Source organism: Lissotriton vulgaris, chromosome 9 (genome assembly GCF_964263255.1).
Source record: "Lissotriton vulgaris chromosome 9, aLisVul1.2, whole genome shotgun sequence".
NCBI lineage: Eukaryota > Metazoa > Chordata > Amphibia > Caudata > Salamandridae > Lissotriton > Lissotriton vulgaris.
Window position 1 is genome coordinate 1,218,381,456 of NC_141697.1, and position 18,903 is coordinate 1,218,400,358.

At 44.5% G+C, this 18,903-nt stretch overlaps 1 protein-coding gene across 1 annotated transcript in view; it reads left to right on the forward strand.

The window, feature by feature from the left end:
• Positions 1–13,130, forward strand: part of P4HTM (prolyl 4-hydroxylase, transmembrane) — a 215,979-nt gene extending 202,849 nt beyond the window's left edge. Inside the window, exons 8-9 of the mRNA XM_086939319.1 lie at positions 2,365–2,488; positions 5,277–13,130. Of these exons, the coding sequence (XP_086795445.1) occupies positions 2,365–2,488; positions 5,277–5,494 (342 nt within the window). The 3' untranslated portion in view covers positions 5,495–13,130. The remainder of the gene's footprint in view (positions 1–2,364; positions 2,489–5,276) is intronic.
• Positions 13,131–18,903: the final 5,773 nt, after the last annotated feature.

Genomic DNA, 18,903 nt, shown 5'->3' on the forward strand with positions numbered 1-18,903 from the left:
CTGGATAAGAAAACAAGTTACTTACCTGTAACTACGGTTATCCAGTATTGGTATCTTTCATAGATTCACATGCACCCACCCTCCTCCCCGGCAGGGCAGTTCTGTTTTATAGATACTTATTCTCACTTGTGCTGGTAAAATCTGAGGAGAACTGCCTGAGCTAGGAAGGTTCTAGAGGGTGAGGACAGCTGATTGGCTGAGGCTACTATTTCAGGTCTTTTTACATAATGAGGTAGATAGGCTGCTAAGTGTTGGGCCTAGCTAGGCCTTTAGGCTTTTCCAGCCTACTACAAGAAATTTTTAGGCACTGCTATTATATATATTTTTACAGTGGGACTCCCGCCTCGACGACGGGGAATGATTCAGGCATGTGAATCTATGAAAGATACCAATACTGTATAACTGTAGTTACAGGTAAGTAACTTGTTTTCTTACTCATGTCCAATGGCATATGTGGGCTCTGCTGTGGGACCTGAAGTCCCACTGGGCATGGCATCAGGGGAATCTCTTTAACATGGTCCCGCTCTCGGAGGGAACTGCAAAAGATCTACAGTGGTGACTAAGGAATCACGATTGGGTCAGTGGCAGACACCTCTACCTTCCCCAACCAGAGCTGACTATGACGGATGCATCCCTCTGGGCTGGTGTGGTCACCTGAATGAGGTGGAGATCAGATAATTCTGCTAAGGCCCGGACCTGATTCATGTATATGAAATCTTCTATATTCATTTTTACCATGCCCGGTCTGTCTTTGTTTACTTTAATTATCAGTCAGGGGTTATTAGGGCAGCGGTAGAAACCATTTAAAAGTATTTTCTTTTAAAGTATGTACTGATAAGCCGAAAAAACACTAGCTTTTAGTGATTTTTCAAATTTTTGTGGCTACAGGGATATTAAAATAGAGGTCATGCAGGTATAAAACCAGCAAGGTGTCAACCCTTCTACGAACTTGCAATGTTGCCAAGTAAGAAGTGATTTGACTAGCCGCTTTATTACTGCTGCTGCTAGAATCCCCTGGAAGAAGAGTGAAAAATAAGAAAACGCGAACAACATGCAGATATAATTGAAAGTCTCCCAATCCAAGATGGCTGTCACCATGGAGTTAAATAAAAACCCAATGAAAGAAAACAGATTTTTTTCTATTGGGCGCCTCTCGAGTAAATGTGCATCTTAGCAGCATTCCTGTAGAACACATCTCCTGTATGTCCTAGTGAACCATATGCAGTGTTTGTTCTGCCTTGCCCTGGTGTAGCCCCCTGTAGGTAAGTTAGGGAACAATAGCTGGCATGAGTAGAGGCCCTTGCTAAGAGACCCACTGCGGTGCGCTCCACCCGAGTCCTCAAACTAGGAAACAAGCAATGTCCCATATGGCCATTCTGTACAATAAATTGTGGTATGAACTATCACAGAAAGAACCAATAGAAGCTGTCAAAGTGTGATTTGGTCATCATAACCTGCAGGTAGGAGTAGCCATCAGAAAAACGAGTTGCTTACCTTCGATAATACTGTGATCAATACATATCTTCACTAAGCTCTTCATCACTCTAAAGCATCCCTTCTCCTAGTGGTGAGTTAAATCTCAGTAACATCTTTTCTGGTGGATACAAATCTTTTCACAGATTCCTCAGCACCCTTCCTCCAATCTCTTCTTAGGGTGTTAATTCATTGGTAATGTTTTTCTGATCATTGAAGGAATTATCTCTTAGTTTTCTCTTACCTCGGCTTATGTGTAGTGAGGATTATTAGTAAGAATAAGCACCAGCAGCATATCCGGTGCCTTTATGGATCCAAAAATGAATTTCTGAGGATGCGGTCTGTCTGATCCAGGGCTGGCCCTGCAGCAGCCCCCTCGAGCATGGCAAGGGGGAATCGTTGAAACATAATCCTGACTTAGAGCCTGATTCAGAGTTTGGCCGTCGGGTACTCCCCGTTCACATAATGGCAAGTAATCGTATCCTAATATCCCATATTCTTCTATCCTAATGCACTTGTGATAAGGTGAACAGGATATCTGTCATGTTTGTGATGGTAAACCCATCAGTCCAACTTTAAATTAGGACCATATTCTGCTGCATTGCAATAGTTCAAGATGCAAAATCAGTGAAAAGTTCAGTATCTGCTAGAAAAGGTGTTACTCAAGAGAAGTAACTTCTTCTTTAGCTCTACAAGAAGAATGAGACTGAGCGCAAGCACTGACTCAGCACTGACCCTTCACATGTCTAGGAGTCTAGCAATGGTATCTATAAAATGTTGTTCTTTGTGCTGATGTAACATTTATGGGACTTTTAACTAATAAAAGGGGTGGGTGTGGCAATATTTTGTTTGCTTACATACAGTTTCAGTGTTTTCTTCGTGTTGTTTCAGTCCTTGATCCAGAATGATGTTGATCTGCGAGATACAAGGAAGCACTGTGATAAAGGGAACCTGAGGGTGAAACCTCGGCAGGGCACGGCTGTCTTCTGGTACAACTACCTGTCGAACGGAAAGGGTAATGCCTTTGGTCACACATACATGGCACAGCCTATGGAACCATGGTACCTTGTATTGTTGCTTCTTTTTAGGTCTGGCTAGAGACTGTTTTAGCTGTTTGTTTGATCTAATGTGACAGAAAAAAAGATTATATAGAGAAAAGCTTTCCATGTTGATTTTAGTAGTGATACAATTTGTACTGTGTTTTTGCTTTGGCGAGTGGGTTAAAAGGGCCACGATCACACTATGGAGCTTCTCTGATACAAATACACAGGGACCACCTGTCACGTCAGTACTCATCCACAACAGAGGCCTTAGCAGCAACCACATCTACCATTATATCAATCAATCAATCAGGGGATTGTAAGCGCACTACTCACCCAAGTGGGTCTCATGGCGCTGGAGGGAGGGGGGGGTAAGGTTGAGCAGCTCCGTTCAGCCGAAAAGCCAGGTTTTGAGTGTTTTTCTGAAGATGCTCAGGGAGGGAGCGCGTCTGATGTCGAGCGGGAGCTTGTTCCAGGTCTTCGTCGCTATGTAGGAGAAAGCTCTTCCTCCTGTTCTGGCTCTATGGATGCACAGGGTTTCGGCGAGGGCAAGGTTGGTGGATCGGAGGTTTCTTTTGGGTACATGGAACGAGATTCTCTCGTTGAGGTATCGGGGTCCGGTGTTGTGGAGGTATTTGTAGGCGAGGGTGAGTATCTTAAAAGTGACTTTTTTTCTCGACGGAGAGCCAGTGGAGGTCCCGTAGGTGTTGTGTGATATGTTTGTGTCGTGGGATGCTAAGGACGAGTCTGGCTGCGGTGTTCTGTATTGGCTGGAGCTTGCGGAGTGCAGACTCGTTGATCCCGGTGTAGAGGATGTTTCCTTAGTCCAGTCTGCTGGTTATGAGTGTGTGGGTGACGGTCTACCTTGATTTGGGGGGGATCCATTTGAAAGTCTTACGGAGGTGTGGAAGGTGTTGAAACAGCTGGAGGTGACGGCGTTGACCTGTTGGTTCATGGAGAGGTGGGAGTCGAGTATGATGCCGAGGTTCCAAGCGTGGTCCGTGGGGTTCAGGGGGCTGCCGAGGGAGATGGGCCACTAGGTGTTGTTCCAAGCTGAGGGGGAGGTTCTGAGGATGAGGACTTCTGTCTTCTCTGAGTTGAGCTTGAGGCAGCTGTTTCTCATCCAGGATGCGACCACCTGCATTCCTTCCTGGAAGTCTGGTGGTGGTGGGGGGTTTTTTGTTTTTGTTTTTATTGAAAAGGAACAAAAGAAACAATAGCATCAGGTGAACAACAATTGTCATCATTGTGAGGTTTTATTTGTCATTTGTACAGAATCATATATTACAATATGCATAAAAAATGGTGATCACGGGGATTCCTGTGCTTCTGCTTCCATTTGCCGCATCGGGGGAGTGCATAGTTCACCACGATAACTATTCCAAGCCCCCCAGATCTTCCCCCACTTCTCTGGACAACCCCATGCCACATACACTGCCCTCTCCCTGAACATACACCAATCCATGGTGGGGATTTTGGTGAGGGAGAGGATCAGCTGGGTGTCATCTGCGTAGGATACTATGCTGAGGCCCTGCTGTCTGACGAAGGTTGCGAGGGTAGCCATGTAGATGTTGAAGGGGATGGGCTTAGCGATGATCCCTGGGGCTCTCTGCAGTTGATATCCGTGGGTTTGAAAAGGAAGGGTGGCGGACTGATTCTTTCAGTTGTGCCGGTGAGGAACGAAGCGGATCCAGTCGAGGGCAGTTTCTTGAATGCCGGCGTCGTGAAGTCTGGCGGCGAGTGTGCGGTGGGAGACAGTGTTGAATGCTGCTGAGAGGTCAAGCAGCATCAGGGCCATGGCGTGTCCTTGGTTGAAGAGGGAGCGGATATCTTCTGTAGCGGCGAGTAGGGCGGTCTCGGTGCTGTTGTTGCCGCAGAATCTGGATTGGGAGGGGTTGAGGACAGAGTTGACTTCGATGAACCTTGTTAGTTGTGCGTTGACGATCTTCTCTACGACTTTTGCAGCGAAAGGGAGGAGTGAGATGGACCGGTAGTTCTTGAGGTCGGTGGGATCTGCTGAGGGCTTCTTGAGGAGGGGTCTGATTTCAGAGTGTTCCCAGTCTTCAGGGAAGATGCCGGTCTTGAAGGTGGTGTTGATGGTGCGTCGATGTTTTGGCGCTATGGCGGTGGCTGCTCTGTGGTATATGTGTTGTGGGCAGGGGTCTGTAGGGGCCCGAGTGGATCCTTTCATGGTTGAGGCGGTCTCTTTGGTCGTGGTCAGTGTCCAGGTGGAGATGGTGTAATTGCTAAATAGGGAGCCACATCTTCAGAGCATATGGAAATTGCATGGCATAATTCGTTTTGCAAAGGCGAACTGGAAGCGTTTTCCCGCCTTCAGGTGTTGTTGTAGAAAAAGCTTTGTTTCCATATGCGCTATAAACTTGATATTTGTGATTAGATAAATGAGAAGCATGTAAAAAGGCCTTTACAGTGGAAGGCTCTCCAGACGTACTGCAGTCACTGAAGTACTTAAAGAAGGTTTGTAAGGCACCTTGTTCGCTTCAGAAGGGCATTATACATACGAGCCGTGAGCATTGTGGATACCCAGGTATTCAGAGAATCTGGACATGCACTCTGCTGGCAACCACCATAGAACATTTGCAATAATTACATGCATCTTCTAATTACCCACAGTGCTGAGATATTCCCTTGCACTATTTCATCAGTTTGACTTATAAATTGAAGAACTGAAGGAAGAGGTTAAACTTCCATAATGTTCTCTCCCCAGAAGCCGAGTAACTTGTTTGTGTGTTGTTGTTCCAGGTTGGGTAGGAGAACTGGATGAATATTCCCTGCATGGTGGCTGCCTGGTCACTCAAGGTGTCAAGTGGATTGCAAACAACTGGATCAATGTGGACCCCAACAGGCTGCGCCAGATTCGTTTCCAACAAGAGATGGCGCTCTACGGCAAAGAGGATACTGACTCCCAGTCAGAATGGACCTTAGACAAATCCTACAAAGATGTACACTTGGATCTCTAGTCGTCAGAGGTTAAACTTCATCGAAGGTGGCACTTTGAGCATAGCGAGCAGTCACCACCCGCTAGGTTAATGCACGCTTGGTACCCCTTACACCGACCATGATTGTAAGAAGTCTTGTAGCTTCGCAGCACAGGAGCTCATGGTAGGTGAAGTAAGTGAGTCCCAGAAGGACTCGTTGACTGTTTCAAGTGTCTCCAGCCTGCTGAGCGCCGCTTTCCAAAAGCATCCGTGTTTGTGTTTAACATGTGTTTTGTTAACCTTTTCAAGGTGTTTTTGGAATTCTTAGCTGCGTTTAATCAGCTGTTGACTCTACATGCTCACAGAATGCTCAGCACGGGTTGGCACTCGTACGCTCCTTGTGTCATCACACTAGTGACTGCCTCATTGTACGATTATGCCATCAGTGGGGAAACATAATCCTTACCCAAAGACTACTTTCATACAGCGGCACCATAGAGGTTAAGAAGGGACAGAGACCAGCAAATAAGCGGCATGACTCCAGAGAAGCCCTTCTTTTTCATTTTCTCCAACTGACTTTTAATGGGTGGTGCTCGAAGAAGTAGGCTCAACCTCTTTGGCTCATTCCGTTAGTCCTAGTACTTGAGGAACTGTTTACGACTTCACAACCATATCACTGTAGTGCTTCGCATATATTAAATGTTTACACATCCCCCATTGTTTCACGCCCAGAGTGCATCAGTGCACTTTTGTATTTGTAATTTCTAGACACCTATGCAGAGCAAAGTGTGGTTGTTTGCTTATTGAAAGCTGCCATTTCCACATTTCCAGGACAGGATCCTCCCAGTTTCACAGCCTCCCTTGTTTATAGCAGTTCTGTCATTCGTACAGCCGAATAAGGCTTCCTATGCACCAGGTTGAGGCTATTAAAGTTCACCACACAAAGAGATGATGTTTAACCCCTTACATTCAGTCTAGTCTCCTAGGGCTGACATTGTGTACTTTTGAGTAGAACTCCTGGATGTCTAGAACAAGATGCAGCCTCAATTCTCTAGTGATGTGAACCCCACACAAGCAGATGTTTCAAAAGAAATGAACAAACCAGATTTTAAACAAACAGACAGAAAGAGAGAGATGGCGGCCCTAGCTGACCCTTGGTGTATATAGTTAGGGAGGTGCCTGCCCTGATACTAGCCTGCCATTTCTGATGTACGAGGCTTTAATATTTGACTCTCAATGTTGGTTTGATGTACAGAGGATACGTTGCATGTTTTTTCGTGGCTTCAATCAGCGCCAGTGGGCAGGTTGCTTTGTGGCATGAGCATTAGGAATGATCATGCTGACTAATATACTCACTCACATTCTCTCCTTCCTAATGGAGTGTCAGCTGGATCCTAATATGGAGGCTCTACCAGCACCTCCTACCTACGCTGAGGCTCAGGGATCAACACTCTTGCCCCGGCGGTTTGATATTTAAGTGACGCTTAGACACGACACTTAAACTGCGGAATCCTATTTTCCAATATGCAAGCAGCAGATGAGACCAGCTGGTTGCGTGTAGTGCAAACACAGCTCAGTTGAATGCAAACACAGAATGGAAATGAGTGTTATATACTTTAATGAGACTCATTGGCAAATCTTTCCCCATTCATGGAGCAAAGAGTTAGCTTGACAGGCACTTCAATCCAGGACAGATAATAGAATAGTAAATATATAATGGATGTCACCCGGCAACACCTTGACTGGGCTCCTCGGAAATACTCATTTCACCAATAAAAGAAGCAAAACAAGTGTACTACAACAGCTTATACAAAGGTCTCAATTATACGTTATATAGATGGCAGCCAAAAATGTAGAACTCTGCCGCCTGACCCCTTGTAAAAGCAGAGAGGAAACCATGTCACCTTTCCTCGGTTATGTTGGTTACCACAGCCAACCAGAACTCAAAGTACAGGGTGATTGATCTGTAAAACTCTTTGCCAAATTCCCACTGTGCTTGAAAATAAAATCTACTGTTTTGTGCTCTCCACACAGCATGAGCCACAGCCAACGTAGCAATGTTACTCATCCTCAGAGCCCTAGCTATTGACAGGTAATTTTACTCCCTTTAACTCTGCTGCCTAAGAAGGCTGCACACATTATATTGAGTCCACAACAGCTCCTCTACATTCATAAAGGTGCAAAACCCTCTGGAGCTTTCTCTGAGTCAGTCTCTTGACCAAAACCTTGGCACTCGGAGAGGCAGTTGGCTTTTGTGCCAAATAAATGTAATATTAATCACATTTGTGCAGCACATTTTATGACCACTTTATTGTTGATCACTGTTAATGCAGTTGGGGCCTCCTGGTTGATTCCGAGGAGTACTTCAATTCCCCAAGACTCTGGTCCTGTGTTTGCTCTTCCAGCTCAACCATCAGAGAAGCTTTGCTAGAGAATAAAGGTGGTCAGAACTTTTCATTCAGTTGGACTATTAATCAAAAATAAAAGTCAACATATATCGGTCTTTTTTTGCCCAAGAAACACCAGTTTCCACATATCAAGAACTGAATTTTGGTAAATGTAATGAACGAACGCAATATTTTATCAACAATCATATGGCCCACCCAAGAAATTCAGTGCATGCAGTGTCTCATGCTTTGCACATACGTACGTTCCTGAATAAAAAGAACCATACTGAGCCCTAACAGCGCCTCTGCCACCAGCTGCTTTACAACTAACTTTTGTGTAACTGTCATCAGGGAGACTCTGGTCTGTTTACCACCCAGGCGAGAAAATCAGGCGGCTTGCTCTTCGAGCACGCTTTCACATGATTTTTAGCCTTTCTCCAGTTACCGGTCAGACTTGAGGTGCCTCAAGTCCAAAGAACTATGTACATTTCTTAAAATGAAGATAAGACATTCCAAACTCGCTTCTCACTCGCAGAAGATCTATGTGCAGCAGAAACCCCAGGAAACATTTTACAGGACTAAAGGCAAAAGCTCAGTTTTGGGTTTTTCCAGACAAGTAATTCAGAAACTCAAGCTGGGGGACCAGTGGAGAGGGTGCAGTGCTGTGAATTCCCAACGTCAGCTAATATATTACATTATTCTTCTCTTTCTTAAGGCTGTTTCCGTGATTCACTGACAAAGGAGACAGGCAGCCAGGGGCTACCCAGGCAGATAAAAGGAGCTCAAACACATTTAATGGGCAAAGGAGGAAGCCACATAGACTAGGAATAGAAGCTGCTGTAGAGACAAAGGTGATATTTATAGTGTTGAGTCTATACTAGATGTTTCACTACACAGCTCGTCCACCAAGCATACAAAGACCAACTGATCCCTAACTCAGTTTCCTGGGAAAGGGATGAGACCGAACAACCACATGGCTAGTATCTCTTAATAGGGAAGGGTCAAGAGGATCCGACTCCTAAATTCTTTGTGACTTTTTTAGGGCTGGCTTAAGACGTTACTGTAGATGTTCACGTTACTTTGGCCTAGGTGCTGTAATGGTCCATATATCAAAGGCGTTCAGCACATATTGTCTTGCTGAGGTTGTCTTTCATGCCAGATACGACTAACCACATTTACGACTGGTAGAAGCTCATGGGAACATTGGCTCTTGGGAGCCGGAGTCGGGATCCGCGCTCTTCTCATCAGGCAACAAATTGCAAATAATTATTAACCTGCTCTGGAAAGTAAGCATAACCAATAAGCAGTTGAAGTTGCAGGACGTTCAGCTGTCCAGTAAGACCATATGGTGTGGCTTACTTGTGAATGAAAGAGGATTTTGTTAGTTCACTGGAATTTTTACCTATGGGTATTTAAAACGGCAAAGTTTTAGCTCCGCATGAAATTATTTTCAAAACTTTGCGAAGATTGCAAAATTTAAACAAAAATGTGCAAACAAATCCATTAAAAACAGGATTTGCAAAATAAAATATCAGCAAAAACCCCTTTTAGTTAGAGAATTGTCTTTTCCACCCAAAACAATTTTTGAAAGCTTTTTGCCCATAGGCGACATTTGGAGCCTTCACAAAATGTCGCAAGTCTTGTGAAATGTGTAGTTTTTAACATTCACAAACCTTTGTAGGTTAGGTTAAATGAAAATGTTGCCCACTCCCATATTTATCGAGTTGTGGGAAGTATCTCTAAAACCAGTTTTCACTTTGGAAAATGTTTTGACATGTTTCTGCTAGAAGTAGGCATTCTGGAAGAGAGTGGTCAAGTAGAAATCATCATGCCAGGAAAACAAATGAAGGGGAAGTAACATCCTAATATGTGGCAATAGCAGATGGGCCAACATGGTCTGAGTAATAGGAAACAACCACAAGAAACTAAAAATGTATGCAAGTCTGTAAATTATTCTCAGGGCTGAAGTACTTTTCTGAAAGGTTCCTGTTTACTGTTTGGACCGACACCTTTGTGCAATACTAGAGAAAAAATATTTACAAAGAAAATATTTGTTTTTGTAAATTATAGCGATTACATAACTGTGTCTAGAGCTTGTATGTATTTATTGTATAGCTTTTTGAGCCACTTTAAAAGGAGACAACATTAAAAGCATATCAGAGTGTTTCCAGGGAGAGGCAAACTGACAGCTACCTGGGTTCACTGCAGACTGCTTGGCGGTACAAAGGATGCTGTTGTGTTGTTTAAAGATTTCACAAAGAGTATTCGTGTTTATGTATGCGGATACTGAAAGCATACTTACTGTCTTGTGGTAAAGTTCATTTGTGCTTAGGATTCTGTCTGAACTGTTAAGTCTGTAGATGTATACACACCAAAGAAATGTAGATTTGTGATGAATACATCTTTAAAAAGTCAGAGGCAATATTTTATCACTTGACTTATGAAAAACTATGTAGACTTTCCTTGATTGACCTGTTCTTATCAAGCAGCTTAAAACACAAGGTGTATGTGACATGTTCCACCTACATGTATTATGTTAGTGCTTGGGTAAACGGGGCTCGAGCACCAGACAGCAGTGGCGGCTGCTTAATTGTAGAAGGTGTGCCACGGGCACACATACTCTTTTCGTACTATCCACAAGCATGCACAGGCCCATATACTCACACCCATTCATTCACAAGTGCACACACAAGCTCACACCCACCCATTCACAAACATACACACACCCACCTAGTCACAAGAATACATGCGCAAATACAAATACGTATACACATGCATGCAAACATTCAATGTAGTACTTACCTGGATGGCCTTGGTGGAAATACAGGACCTGTCCGTGGTGGGAGGGAGGTGCACGATGGCCCAGGAGGAAGCTGGAGGCTTCCGGCAGCCTTAGGCAGCACAACCAGGAAGATCCCTCTGCCTCCTCTCGTTGCCTAACCTGGTCAAGCATCGGCCCATAAGAGGATGACCTTTCCTACCTTATCACGGGGAGGGCAGACTTGCTGAGTTGAAAAAGGGTGGTGTGTGAGACTTCGCTGATTGAAGTCAGCCCAGGGCACTATAGGACTGACTCTATCAGTGATGCTCCCCCAGTCATCAGGAGGAAGATCCTCACAAATCTCTGCCGGTGTGATGATGTCACTGCCCTCAGGGCTGAGATCCTTGACTCGGCAAACTATGGATACCCGGCACCTGCGCTTTAGCGCATGCCTGGCTGCCTGACCCTGACATGATGAGTATTTGTCAGGCTAACCTTTACTCAACCTCACAGGTACTCATGCACTGGAAAGGTGGGTGGAGATCTGACACCCTTGCCTACAGGCCACCACAGCCAGAGAAGATGTTCATTTGCTGTTTGATTAGTTGTATTATCTCAACATTTGTATATCAGATGAATGATAGTTTCATATTGATAATGAAAACATTCTTTATCTGTGTCAAATGTGTGTATCATCTTTGGGCCCTACTGGACCCATCTGTAATAATTCCAAGGGTCATGAATCTGCTGTGTTTGCCCAATTTTGTTACTGTATTTTTTTGTAATGAAGAGCATCTGACTGACAGAAAATCTTAGATCCCACATTATGTTGTGTTATTTAAATATATGTATTTTATTTTTGACATAAAACGTCTTGTTTGTTTACCATTTTAGGTATTTATTGCTATTTATTATATATCGATTACAGTGCATGTACTGTAAAAACTGAGTAAAAAATTATTTTATCGAAGGAGATGTAATTGCATATTCTGCCACCCGAAAAGGATTGCATCATGGTCCCATAGCGTTCTACTTGCAACATGCACGTTTAAGCCCAAGCCCTATAGCAAATTGTGGGCTCTTCCCTCTACTTTGTACACATATCCATTAGAAATACGCTTATTTAAAAGGGGTTTTATGATGCAGCTCATTGATATCCTCCTTTGGGAGTGGGTGTGTCACATGGCCTTCAAAGAAAAATCACAAAAGTCCAGTCATATGAAAAGCAATATTTTTTTGTTGATTCTGGTCAGATAAATTGGGATCCTCTGACCCTATTTTTTCCTGTCCTTTATGCAAACTTTTCTATTCTTTAGTCTCTATGGAGGATGTAATTACCCCTGACTGTAAATTCAGTTTTCATGTTGGGATGACATGGGATTCTTGTTGTCCATCTTGGGATCTTCACTGACTTCATAAACATAAAATATCTTCACCTCCTTGTGGGATCCAAGGCCCAAAGCGGCAGAGATATTCTGTGTTTTCTAATTCATTGAAGATCCTGTTATAAACTGAAGTTACAGATACATAACTTTCCATTTTACTAAAATGAAAACCATAGGGTGTGTTTTTTTTCCTTCTGCTGGCAACATTTCCAAAATCGAGGTAATAAGACAGAATCAAGAGATATGTAATATGCATTCATTCTAGAGTAGAGGTGTGGTACTAGAGCTCTGAAGAGAATTTGTTAATGTGCTGGTCCCCAATTACACCTATCCCTTTTCTGCTCCTTGGGCATCATGCATTTAAATTACCTAAAACGCAAATGGGACTCAATAGACGCGTATTTGCAGACTGGTTTCAATCTAGGTGAACAAAAAGTAGGGCCCGAAAAAGCATAATGTGTGTGGTGCTTTATTGAGGTGCACCCCATTGAAGCCATGGAGGTCAAGCCAGGCATTCCACCCCCAATCCCCAGAGGCCAGGTACATCCCTCTTGTGCAAGCATACGTATTGGAAAGTGTAGGACGGCATCATCAAAAAGTGGCAATAAGTTGCCTTATCGGAAAGTACAGTGACTTACAGATCCATAGGATTGCTGTGCTGTCCAGGTCAAGGCATTATTGACTCCTAAGGCCACCTCACCAGCAGGACAACGCACATGCAGTTCAGTAGTCCCACTGTTGAGTTGTTCCCTTTAATCTCTTTCAATTACTTCTAAATGCATGTGGCCTGTTATTACTAAACGGTGAAATGAAGGTTGAAAAGGCACATCTGACTGTTTACCGCCTCCAAACCCACGTGTGTCAGGTCCAGTAAGGAACAAGACTCCTGCGGGGATCTCCTCCTGTGTGCCCGTGGGGAAACCTTTGGGATATACAGTGGGACCCGGTCCCTTTGTACATTGTGGCGCCACACAATGCATGCACATATTGTCATTCCCTCGTTGCTTTTTCTGTTATTTAAGTGTTTACATACACGTTTGCATTGATTGCACTGAGTAATTATTTATTCTTATTTATGGTTTCATATTTATCATTTGAATGTTCACAGAAACACAGTTGATTCTCATAATAAAAGATTTTAAAAGTAATTTTGATTTCTGGGATGATTTAGAGTGGGTATGATCTGAAGTCTGTTACGTTGGTCACCTCTGTTGAACGTGTCGGCTGATGTATGTACTTGTATGTTGAGACGTATGTATTCTGCAGGGCTAGTGAGAAGCAGTGTCCTGCTGCTCACACCAGAAGGGGTAGGATAGACTCAAGATGGTGCATAAGAAGCGGATGAGGTGGAGAGAAGGGCGGCTTTCTCTTAGTGACAAGAGGTGGAAGCTACTTCAAGGCAAACAGAGGGGAGGAAGGATTCAAGATGGTGCATAAGAAGCGGATGAGGTGGAGAGAAGGGCGGCTTTCTCTTAGTAACAAGAGGTGAGGCTCTCCAAGGCACACAGAGGGGAGGAAGGATTCAAGATGGTGCATAAGAAGCGGATGAGGTGGAGAGAAGGGTGGCTTTCTCTTAGTAACAAGAGGTGAGGCTCTCCAAGGCACACAGAGGGGAGGAAGGATTCAAGATGGTGCATAAGAAGCGGATGAGGTGGAGAGAAGGGTGGCTTTCTCTTAGTAACAAGAGGTGAGGCTCTCCAAGGCACACAGAGGGGGTTGGGAGGACTCAAGATGGTGCATAAGAAGCAGGTGAGGTGGAGAGAAGGGCGGCTTTCTCTTAGTAACAAGAGGTGGAGACCCTCCATGTCACTGTTGTAAAGCAACATTCACCGGTGGTTTGGGGGTGAACATGCAGCAGGAGTGACAGATGGGAGCAGCCTAAATATCTACAGGCGTCTTCCTGCAAAAGGAAGAAGCCTGTAAAGGAAGGCATTTTTGTTAAAAACATAATTTGTTTTTATTTAACGTATTGAATTCATGCAATATTCGAATTCTGTGGTTTTACCTGTTTCTATCACTGAGTGCAAATAGACTCATTTTTCAATCTCAGAAGGAGGAAGGGCTGTGGTGGCCCAGACGGGATTCACATCACTAATCAATAGCTTATTTACAGATCGCTTGAGCTATTCTGCTGGCATTGGAAACCATGACTTGCGGACAGGTAGAGTACTCATGTTTTATCTCAGGAAGGATAACTCCACCACAATATATTACTGGGATTGGAATTTGGGGGCAGCAGGTTTTGAATCATTCTGTGGCACTCAACATCAGCTTTGTGAGCTTTTATTTAGATTTTTACCATTAGGGTTGGGCGGAACTCACGGAATTCCACTCTGCAAAATTCCGTGGATTCACATAACTCAGTGAGACTCCTTATAGTTCCGCTAACGGGCGGAAAAAGGCATGCCACACTGCTCCGGCTGCGATTTAGCTCTGGTACCGCATTGCTTGCTGAAAAATCAGGGTTAACGGCACCTCGCTGTGCGCAAGAGCACGTGGCCATTCGAATTGCTTTTGCTGACGCTCAAGTAGGAAAAATACTAGAAAAGCAAGCAACCCTCTGATTGGGACTGTGCCCTTTCTCAACCACCTAGGTTCAAAAGTCTCTCTAGAAACTGGACTACGAGACACCAAATCTCTCTTGCACTCGCCAACTCGCATTTCTGGAGCCTTGCGGGAGAAATAATTCCACCACGCGGCGACTGGCAGAATTTAGCCAGAACTTACAAGGGTAACGCAGAGTTCCTGAAATTGCGCAGGCGGATTGACATCTTCCCCTCAGGACTAGTTACCACAGGGCACACATAGATCTCTGCAGCATGTACTCAACTTTGTGTGTAATCGTACTTGCTTTCCTTCAGCTATTTTCATAAACAACATATAGGGCTCCAGGCTTCTTTTAATCCTGTTTTATACAGCGGGTTAATATACACACTCTGGAACAGAGAAAATAGAACACATCTGTATATCACATTTAATGTTAGCTAAATTTATGTGAGGAATAGCAAGTGTTGATTTAACTCCGCTTAATAGAATTTATATGGACAGGGCCTACTTTGAAGAAAAAAAGTGCAGCAACCCATAGGTTCTCTTAGGAGCCCACCGCCAGTACTGACAAACGCTGGAGTTGCAAATCTAAAGTACTTATTCCACCACTTACCTGTTTCTGCCAGCATCCTACAAGTCCTTTCTCTTTATCTTACTTTGCAAGTTCTATTTATCCCTGCCTTTTCCTTCCATATCTCTTTTGCTATCGTTATCTTCCTCTGCCTTTCTCTCTTTTTTTTCTTTTGCTCTGGTCCAGTCTGCTGATGAAATATAAGTCTTGGGCCTCAAAAATAAGTGCTGATGCCACCACCTGCAAACACTAGCTTGGGATGTGACCTGAGACATCATATATATCTCTGTAGCAGGTGTGTTGAGCCCCTGATATACCTTACCATGTAACTCAGAACGGAGGTGATTTGCCAGAGCTCACTAGGTGTCACTACTGTGATACCTCAACCTACAACAAATCAGGCGACAGGTGCTTTGTGAGCTCTGAATATGTTTTAGTACTACCTGCGTAGTGCACGATGCAAGTCTGGCATACAAGGCTCTCCATGCGATGGGAGCAAGGTATCTTCAAAAGAGACTGGCTTTTTACCATCCTGCTCGTTCTCTGAGATCAGAATCTTTGCTCTTGGCGGCTGTTCCTCGTGTTAAGAGAGCGCGCCTGGGTGGCCGTTCCTTCAGCTTGCTGGCCCCACAGATGTGGAATTCGCTCCCGCTCCCTCTTAGGGGGGCTTCAAGTCTGCTTGAGTTTAGGAGAGGGCTTAAGACCTGGTTGTTCACTCAGTAGTCCAGTTAGCAGTCCCCTCTTCTGTCTTGTGTGTTTTTTGTTGCTTTTAATGTGTTATGTTATTGTGAATTAGTTCTCCTTACCCAAAGCGCCGGGACACTCTTTTTGAGTAACCGTTGCGCTATACAAAAGTATAAATAACATAACATAACATAACATAACAAGTCAGTATAGGGTTGATATGCAAAAGCATTGTTTGTCTCTGAAAATCACTTTCTGTGCTATCCAGATACCAATAACAGAGCACTGCAGCAACGCGCCCAACAACTAATGAGCAGTCATCTTCAAGATTTCCCATCTTCAAGATTTCCCACCACATGCCATGACAAATCTTGGCCAATCACTGCTGCCATACCACAGCACCACCAGAGGGGGCCCCCCAGGCAGCATAGCTGCTTCTCATTAGGAGGCGATCCACCCCAGCCAATCAGCAGCTCTATTTATATTCCACCCCTTGGATAGTCTACTGCAGGGGCTCCTTCAGCAATGGAAGGGCAAAGACAAGGTCACCACATATTTGAGCCTGCTTAGGCCTAGAATGACTTAGGACCAGAACCCTTGCATCTAACGTAAGACATTAGCAACATGTGCCTTTCTCAAACGGCACCCTTCCACATACCCACATTCACACTCAGACCACGTAAACACAGACATCTTTCCCACAAATTATTTTTATTTATTTAACTTATAAAGCGCACTGTCACCAAAAAGGCATCCTGGCGCTGTTGGCTCAAGATAAGGAAGGACAAAAAGATGCACCAAAGCCGGCATCCAACTAGGTTTTAGGAAACAACCAGGTTTTGAGTCTCCTTCTAAAGACACGGAGATCACTAACTTGTCTTAGTTCCAAAGGAGCTGATTTCAAAGTTTGGCAGCAGCATACTCAAAGGATCGACCACCTGCCCTGACTTTCCTAAATCTGGAAATTTTTACAAGTCTTGCTAAAGCAGAGCGAAGGCATCTCGCAGGAGCGTACCACTCAAACTTTCTCTGCATGGATACAGGCCCCAACCTATGCAAGGCTTTAAACACTATGCAGAGAGACTTGAACTGGACTCTTTGTCTCAGCGGAAGCCAATGCAGTTCTGCCATAGCCGCAGAGGAAGCGGATCTTCTAGGCCACCACAAGGCCAACTGGGCGGCGGTAGACTGGATCCTCTGCAACTTGTCAAAAAAAAATTTAGGAGACTCGAGAAACAAAGCATTACAATAATCAAGTCTACTAAGAATAGTGCTGCGCACTATCAATGCACGGGCATGAGATGGAAGCAGAGGAAGGATCTTCCGCAGAGACCTAATAATAACCAGACAGCAGGTCACAGTTTTCATTACCTGAGATTCCAGGGTGAGTTTATAATCAAACATGACGCCCAGATTACGGACCTTCTTCATTGGTTGAACAATGGACGAGGTGGTAGCGGGCCAGAAATTACTAGGCAAGACAGAGGGAATTCTGTCCCTAGGACAATAAAGCGCCTCTGTCTTATCTGCATTGAATTGCAGCGAGTTTTCCTTCAACCAGATGGCCGTGTCACGCAGGCAACTATGAAACGCCTCTAACTGGGTTGACTGGTCTCCCTCAAGGGAAAAAATCAACTGTGTGTCATCCGCATAATTAACAATGTTAATGTTATGCTTTTTGATGACAGCAATCAGAGGTTTCTTGTAAATGTTAAATAAAGTAGGGCTGATGGCCGAGCCCTGTGGTACACCATGCGAGATATCGGAGTAGGCAGATTGAAAAGGGGGGAGGGATACCGCCTGCTGTCTATCCCATAAAAATGACTGGAACCACCTCAGGACAGCTCCCGTCACCCCAACCTCTCTCAGTCTATTCAGCAGGATCCCGTGGTTTACCGTGTCGAAGGCGGCAGACAGGTCAAGCAAAACCAAGATGGCTGCCTGCCCCATGTCTACCCGCATCCAAAGTTCGTCCATCACGGTCACTAGAGCGTTTCAGTTCCATGGGCCGGCCGAAAGCCAAACTGCACCTCCTCCAGCAAATTGTGTTGTTCCAAAAACTTAAGAGTGCTACTCACCACTCGCTCCACGATTTTAGCTGGAAAAGGCAGGAGAGAGATAGGCCTAAAGTTCTTAGGACACTCCTGGGTCAAGTGAGGGCTTCTTTAGCAGGTGTGTCACCAATGCTAGTTTCCACCGGGCCGGGACCACACCACTAGACAGAGACTGGTTGCAAATCAACCGAAGAGTGGAGAACAGCTCTGCCTTAAATTTAATCCATATTTTAAGGGGCGCGGGATCAAGAGGAGCCCAGAGGGGACACCACAGGCCACCCTATTAAAATCATTCACTCCTAGAGGCACAAACTCAGAAAGGCGGTTGACGGCCTATCTTTCTACACTAGCAACAAAAGCCTCAGAATCCGTGTTTGCCCTATCGTCACAGCCAATAGTCACAGTGTTTGCCACCCCCGAAAGCTGTTGACCACCTCCCAGATCCTCAATAATGATTTTAATTTTATCATGGAAGAACCTAGCCAGGTCCTCACAGAGCTCTTGGGAGGAAGGTATCACGTTCTTGGAACATTCGGGGCTTGTCAAGCTGTTCAGGATATTAAAAATACTTCTCGAACTGTTGGAGGCCTTAAGTATCAAGGAGAAAAAATAGTCTGCCTTAGCCATGTTGATCGCCTTCTTATATCCCGGAATCTTAGACTTCCACATAGTCTTATCATTGTCGTGATAGCTACGTCTCCACCTCCTTTCAGCATGCTTACATTCCAATTTCAAGTTTTTTAGGTTTTCATTAAACCAAGCAGCTGAAGGTCTACCCCATTACGGTGGTTTTTTAAGGGAGCTAATAAATCCAGGGTTGAGGTGATCTCACTATAGAAGGAAGCATAGTTCTCATCCACTTGCCTATCTGATGAAAAACAATCTACTACCCTGAATAACGGGACACTGCCCTTCATATGCAAGAGGGCCTTCCAATCTCTGCTCACATAATAGTGAACAGAATTTGTTCCCCGAGAATTGTAAGTGGCAACATCAACGAAAAATTTGATCAGCAAATGGCCCGTCCAGTCCATTGGCAGAATTTCCCCAATAGAAAGGTGA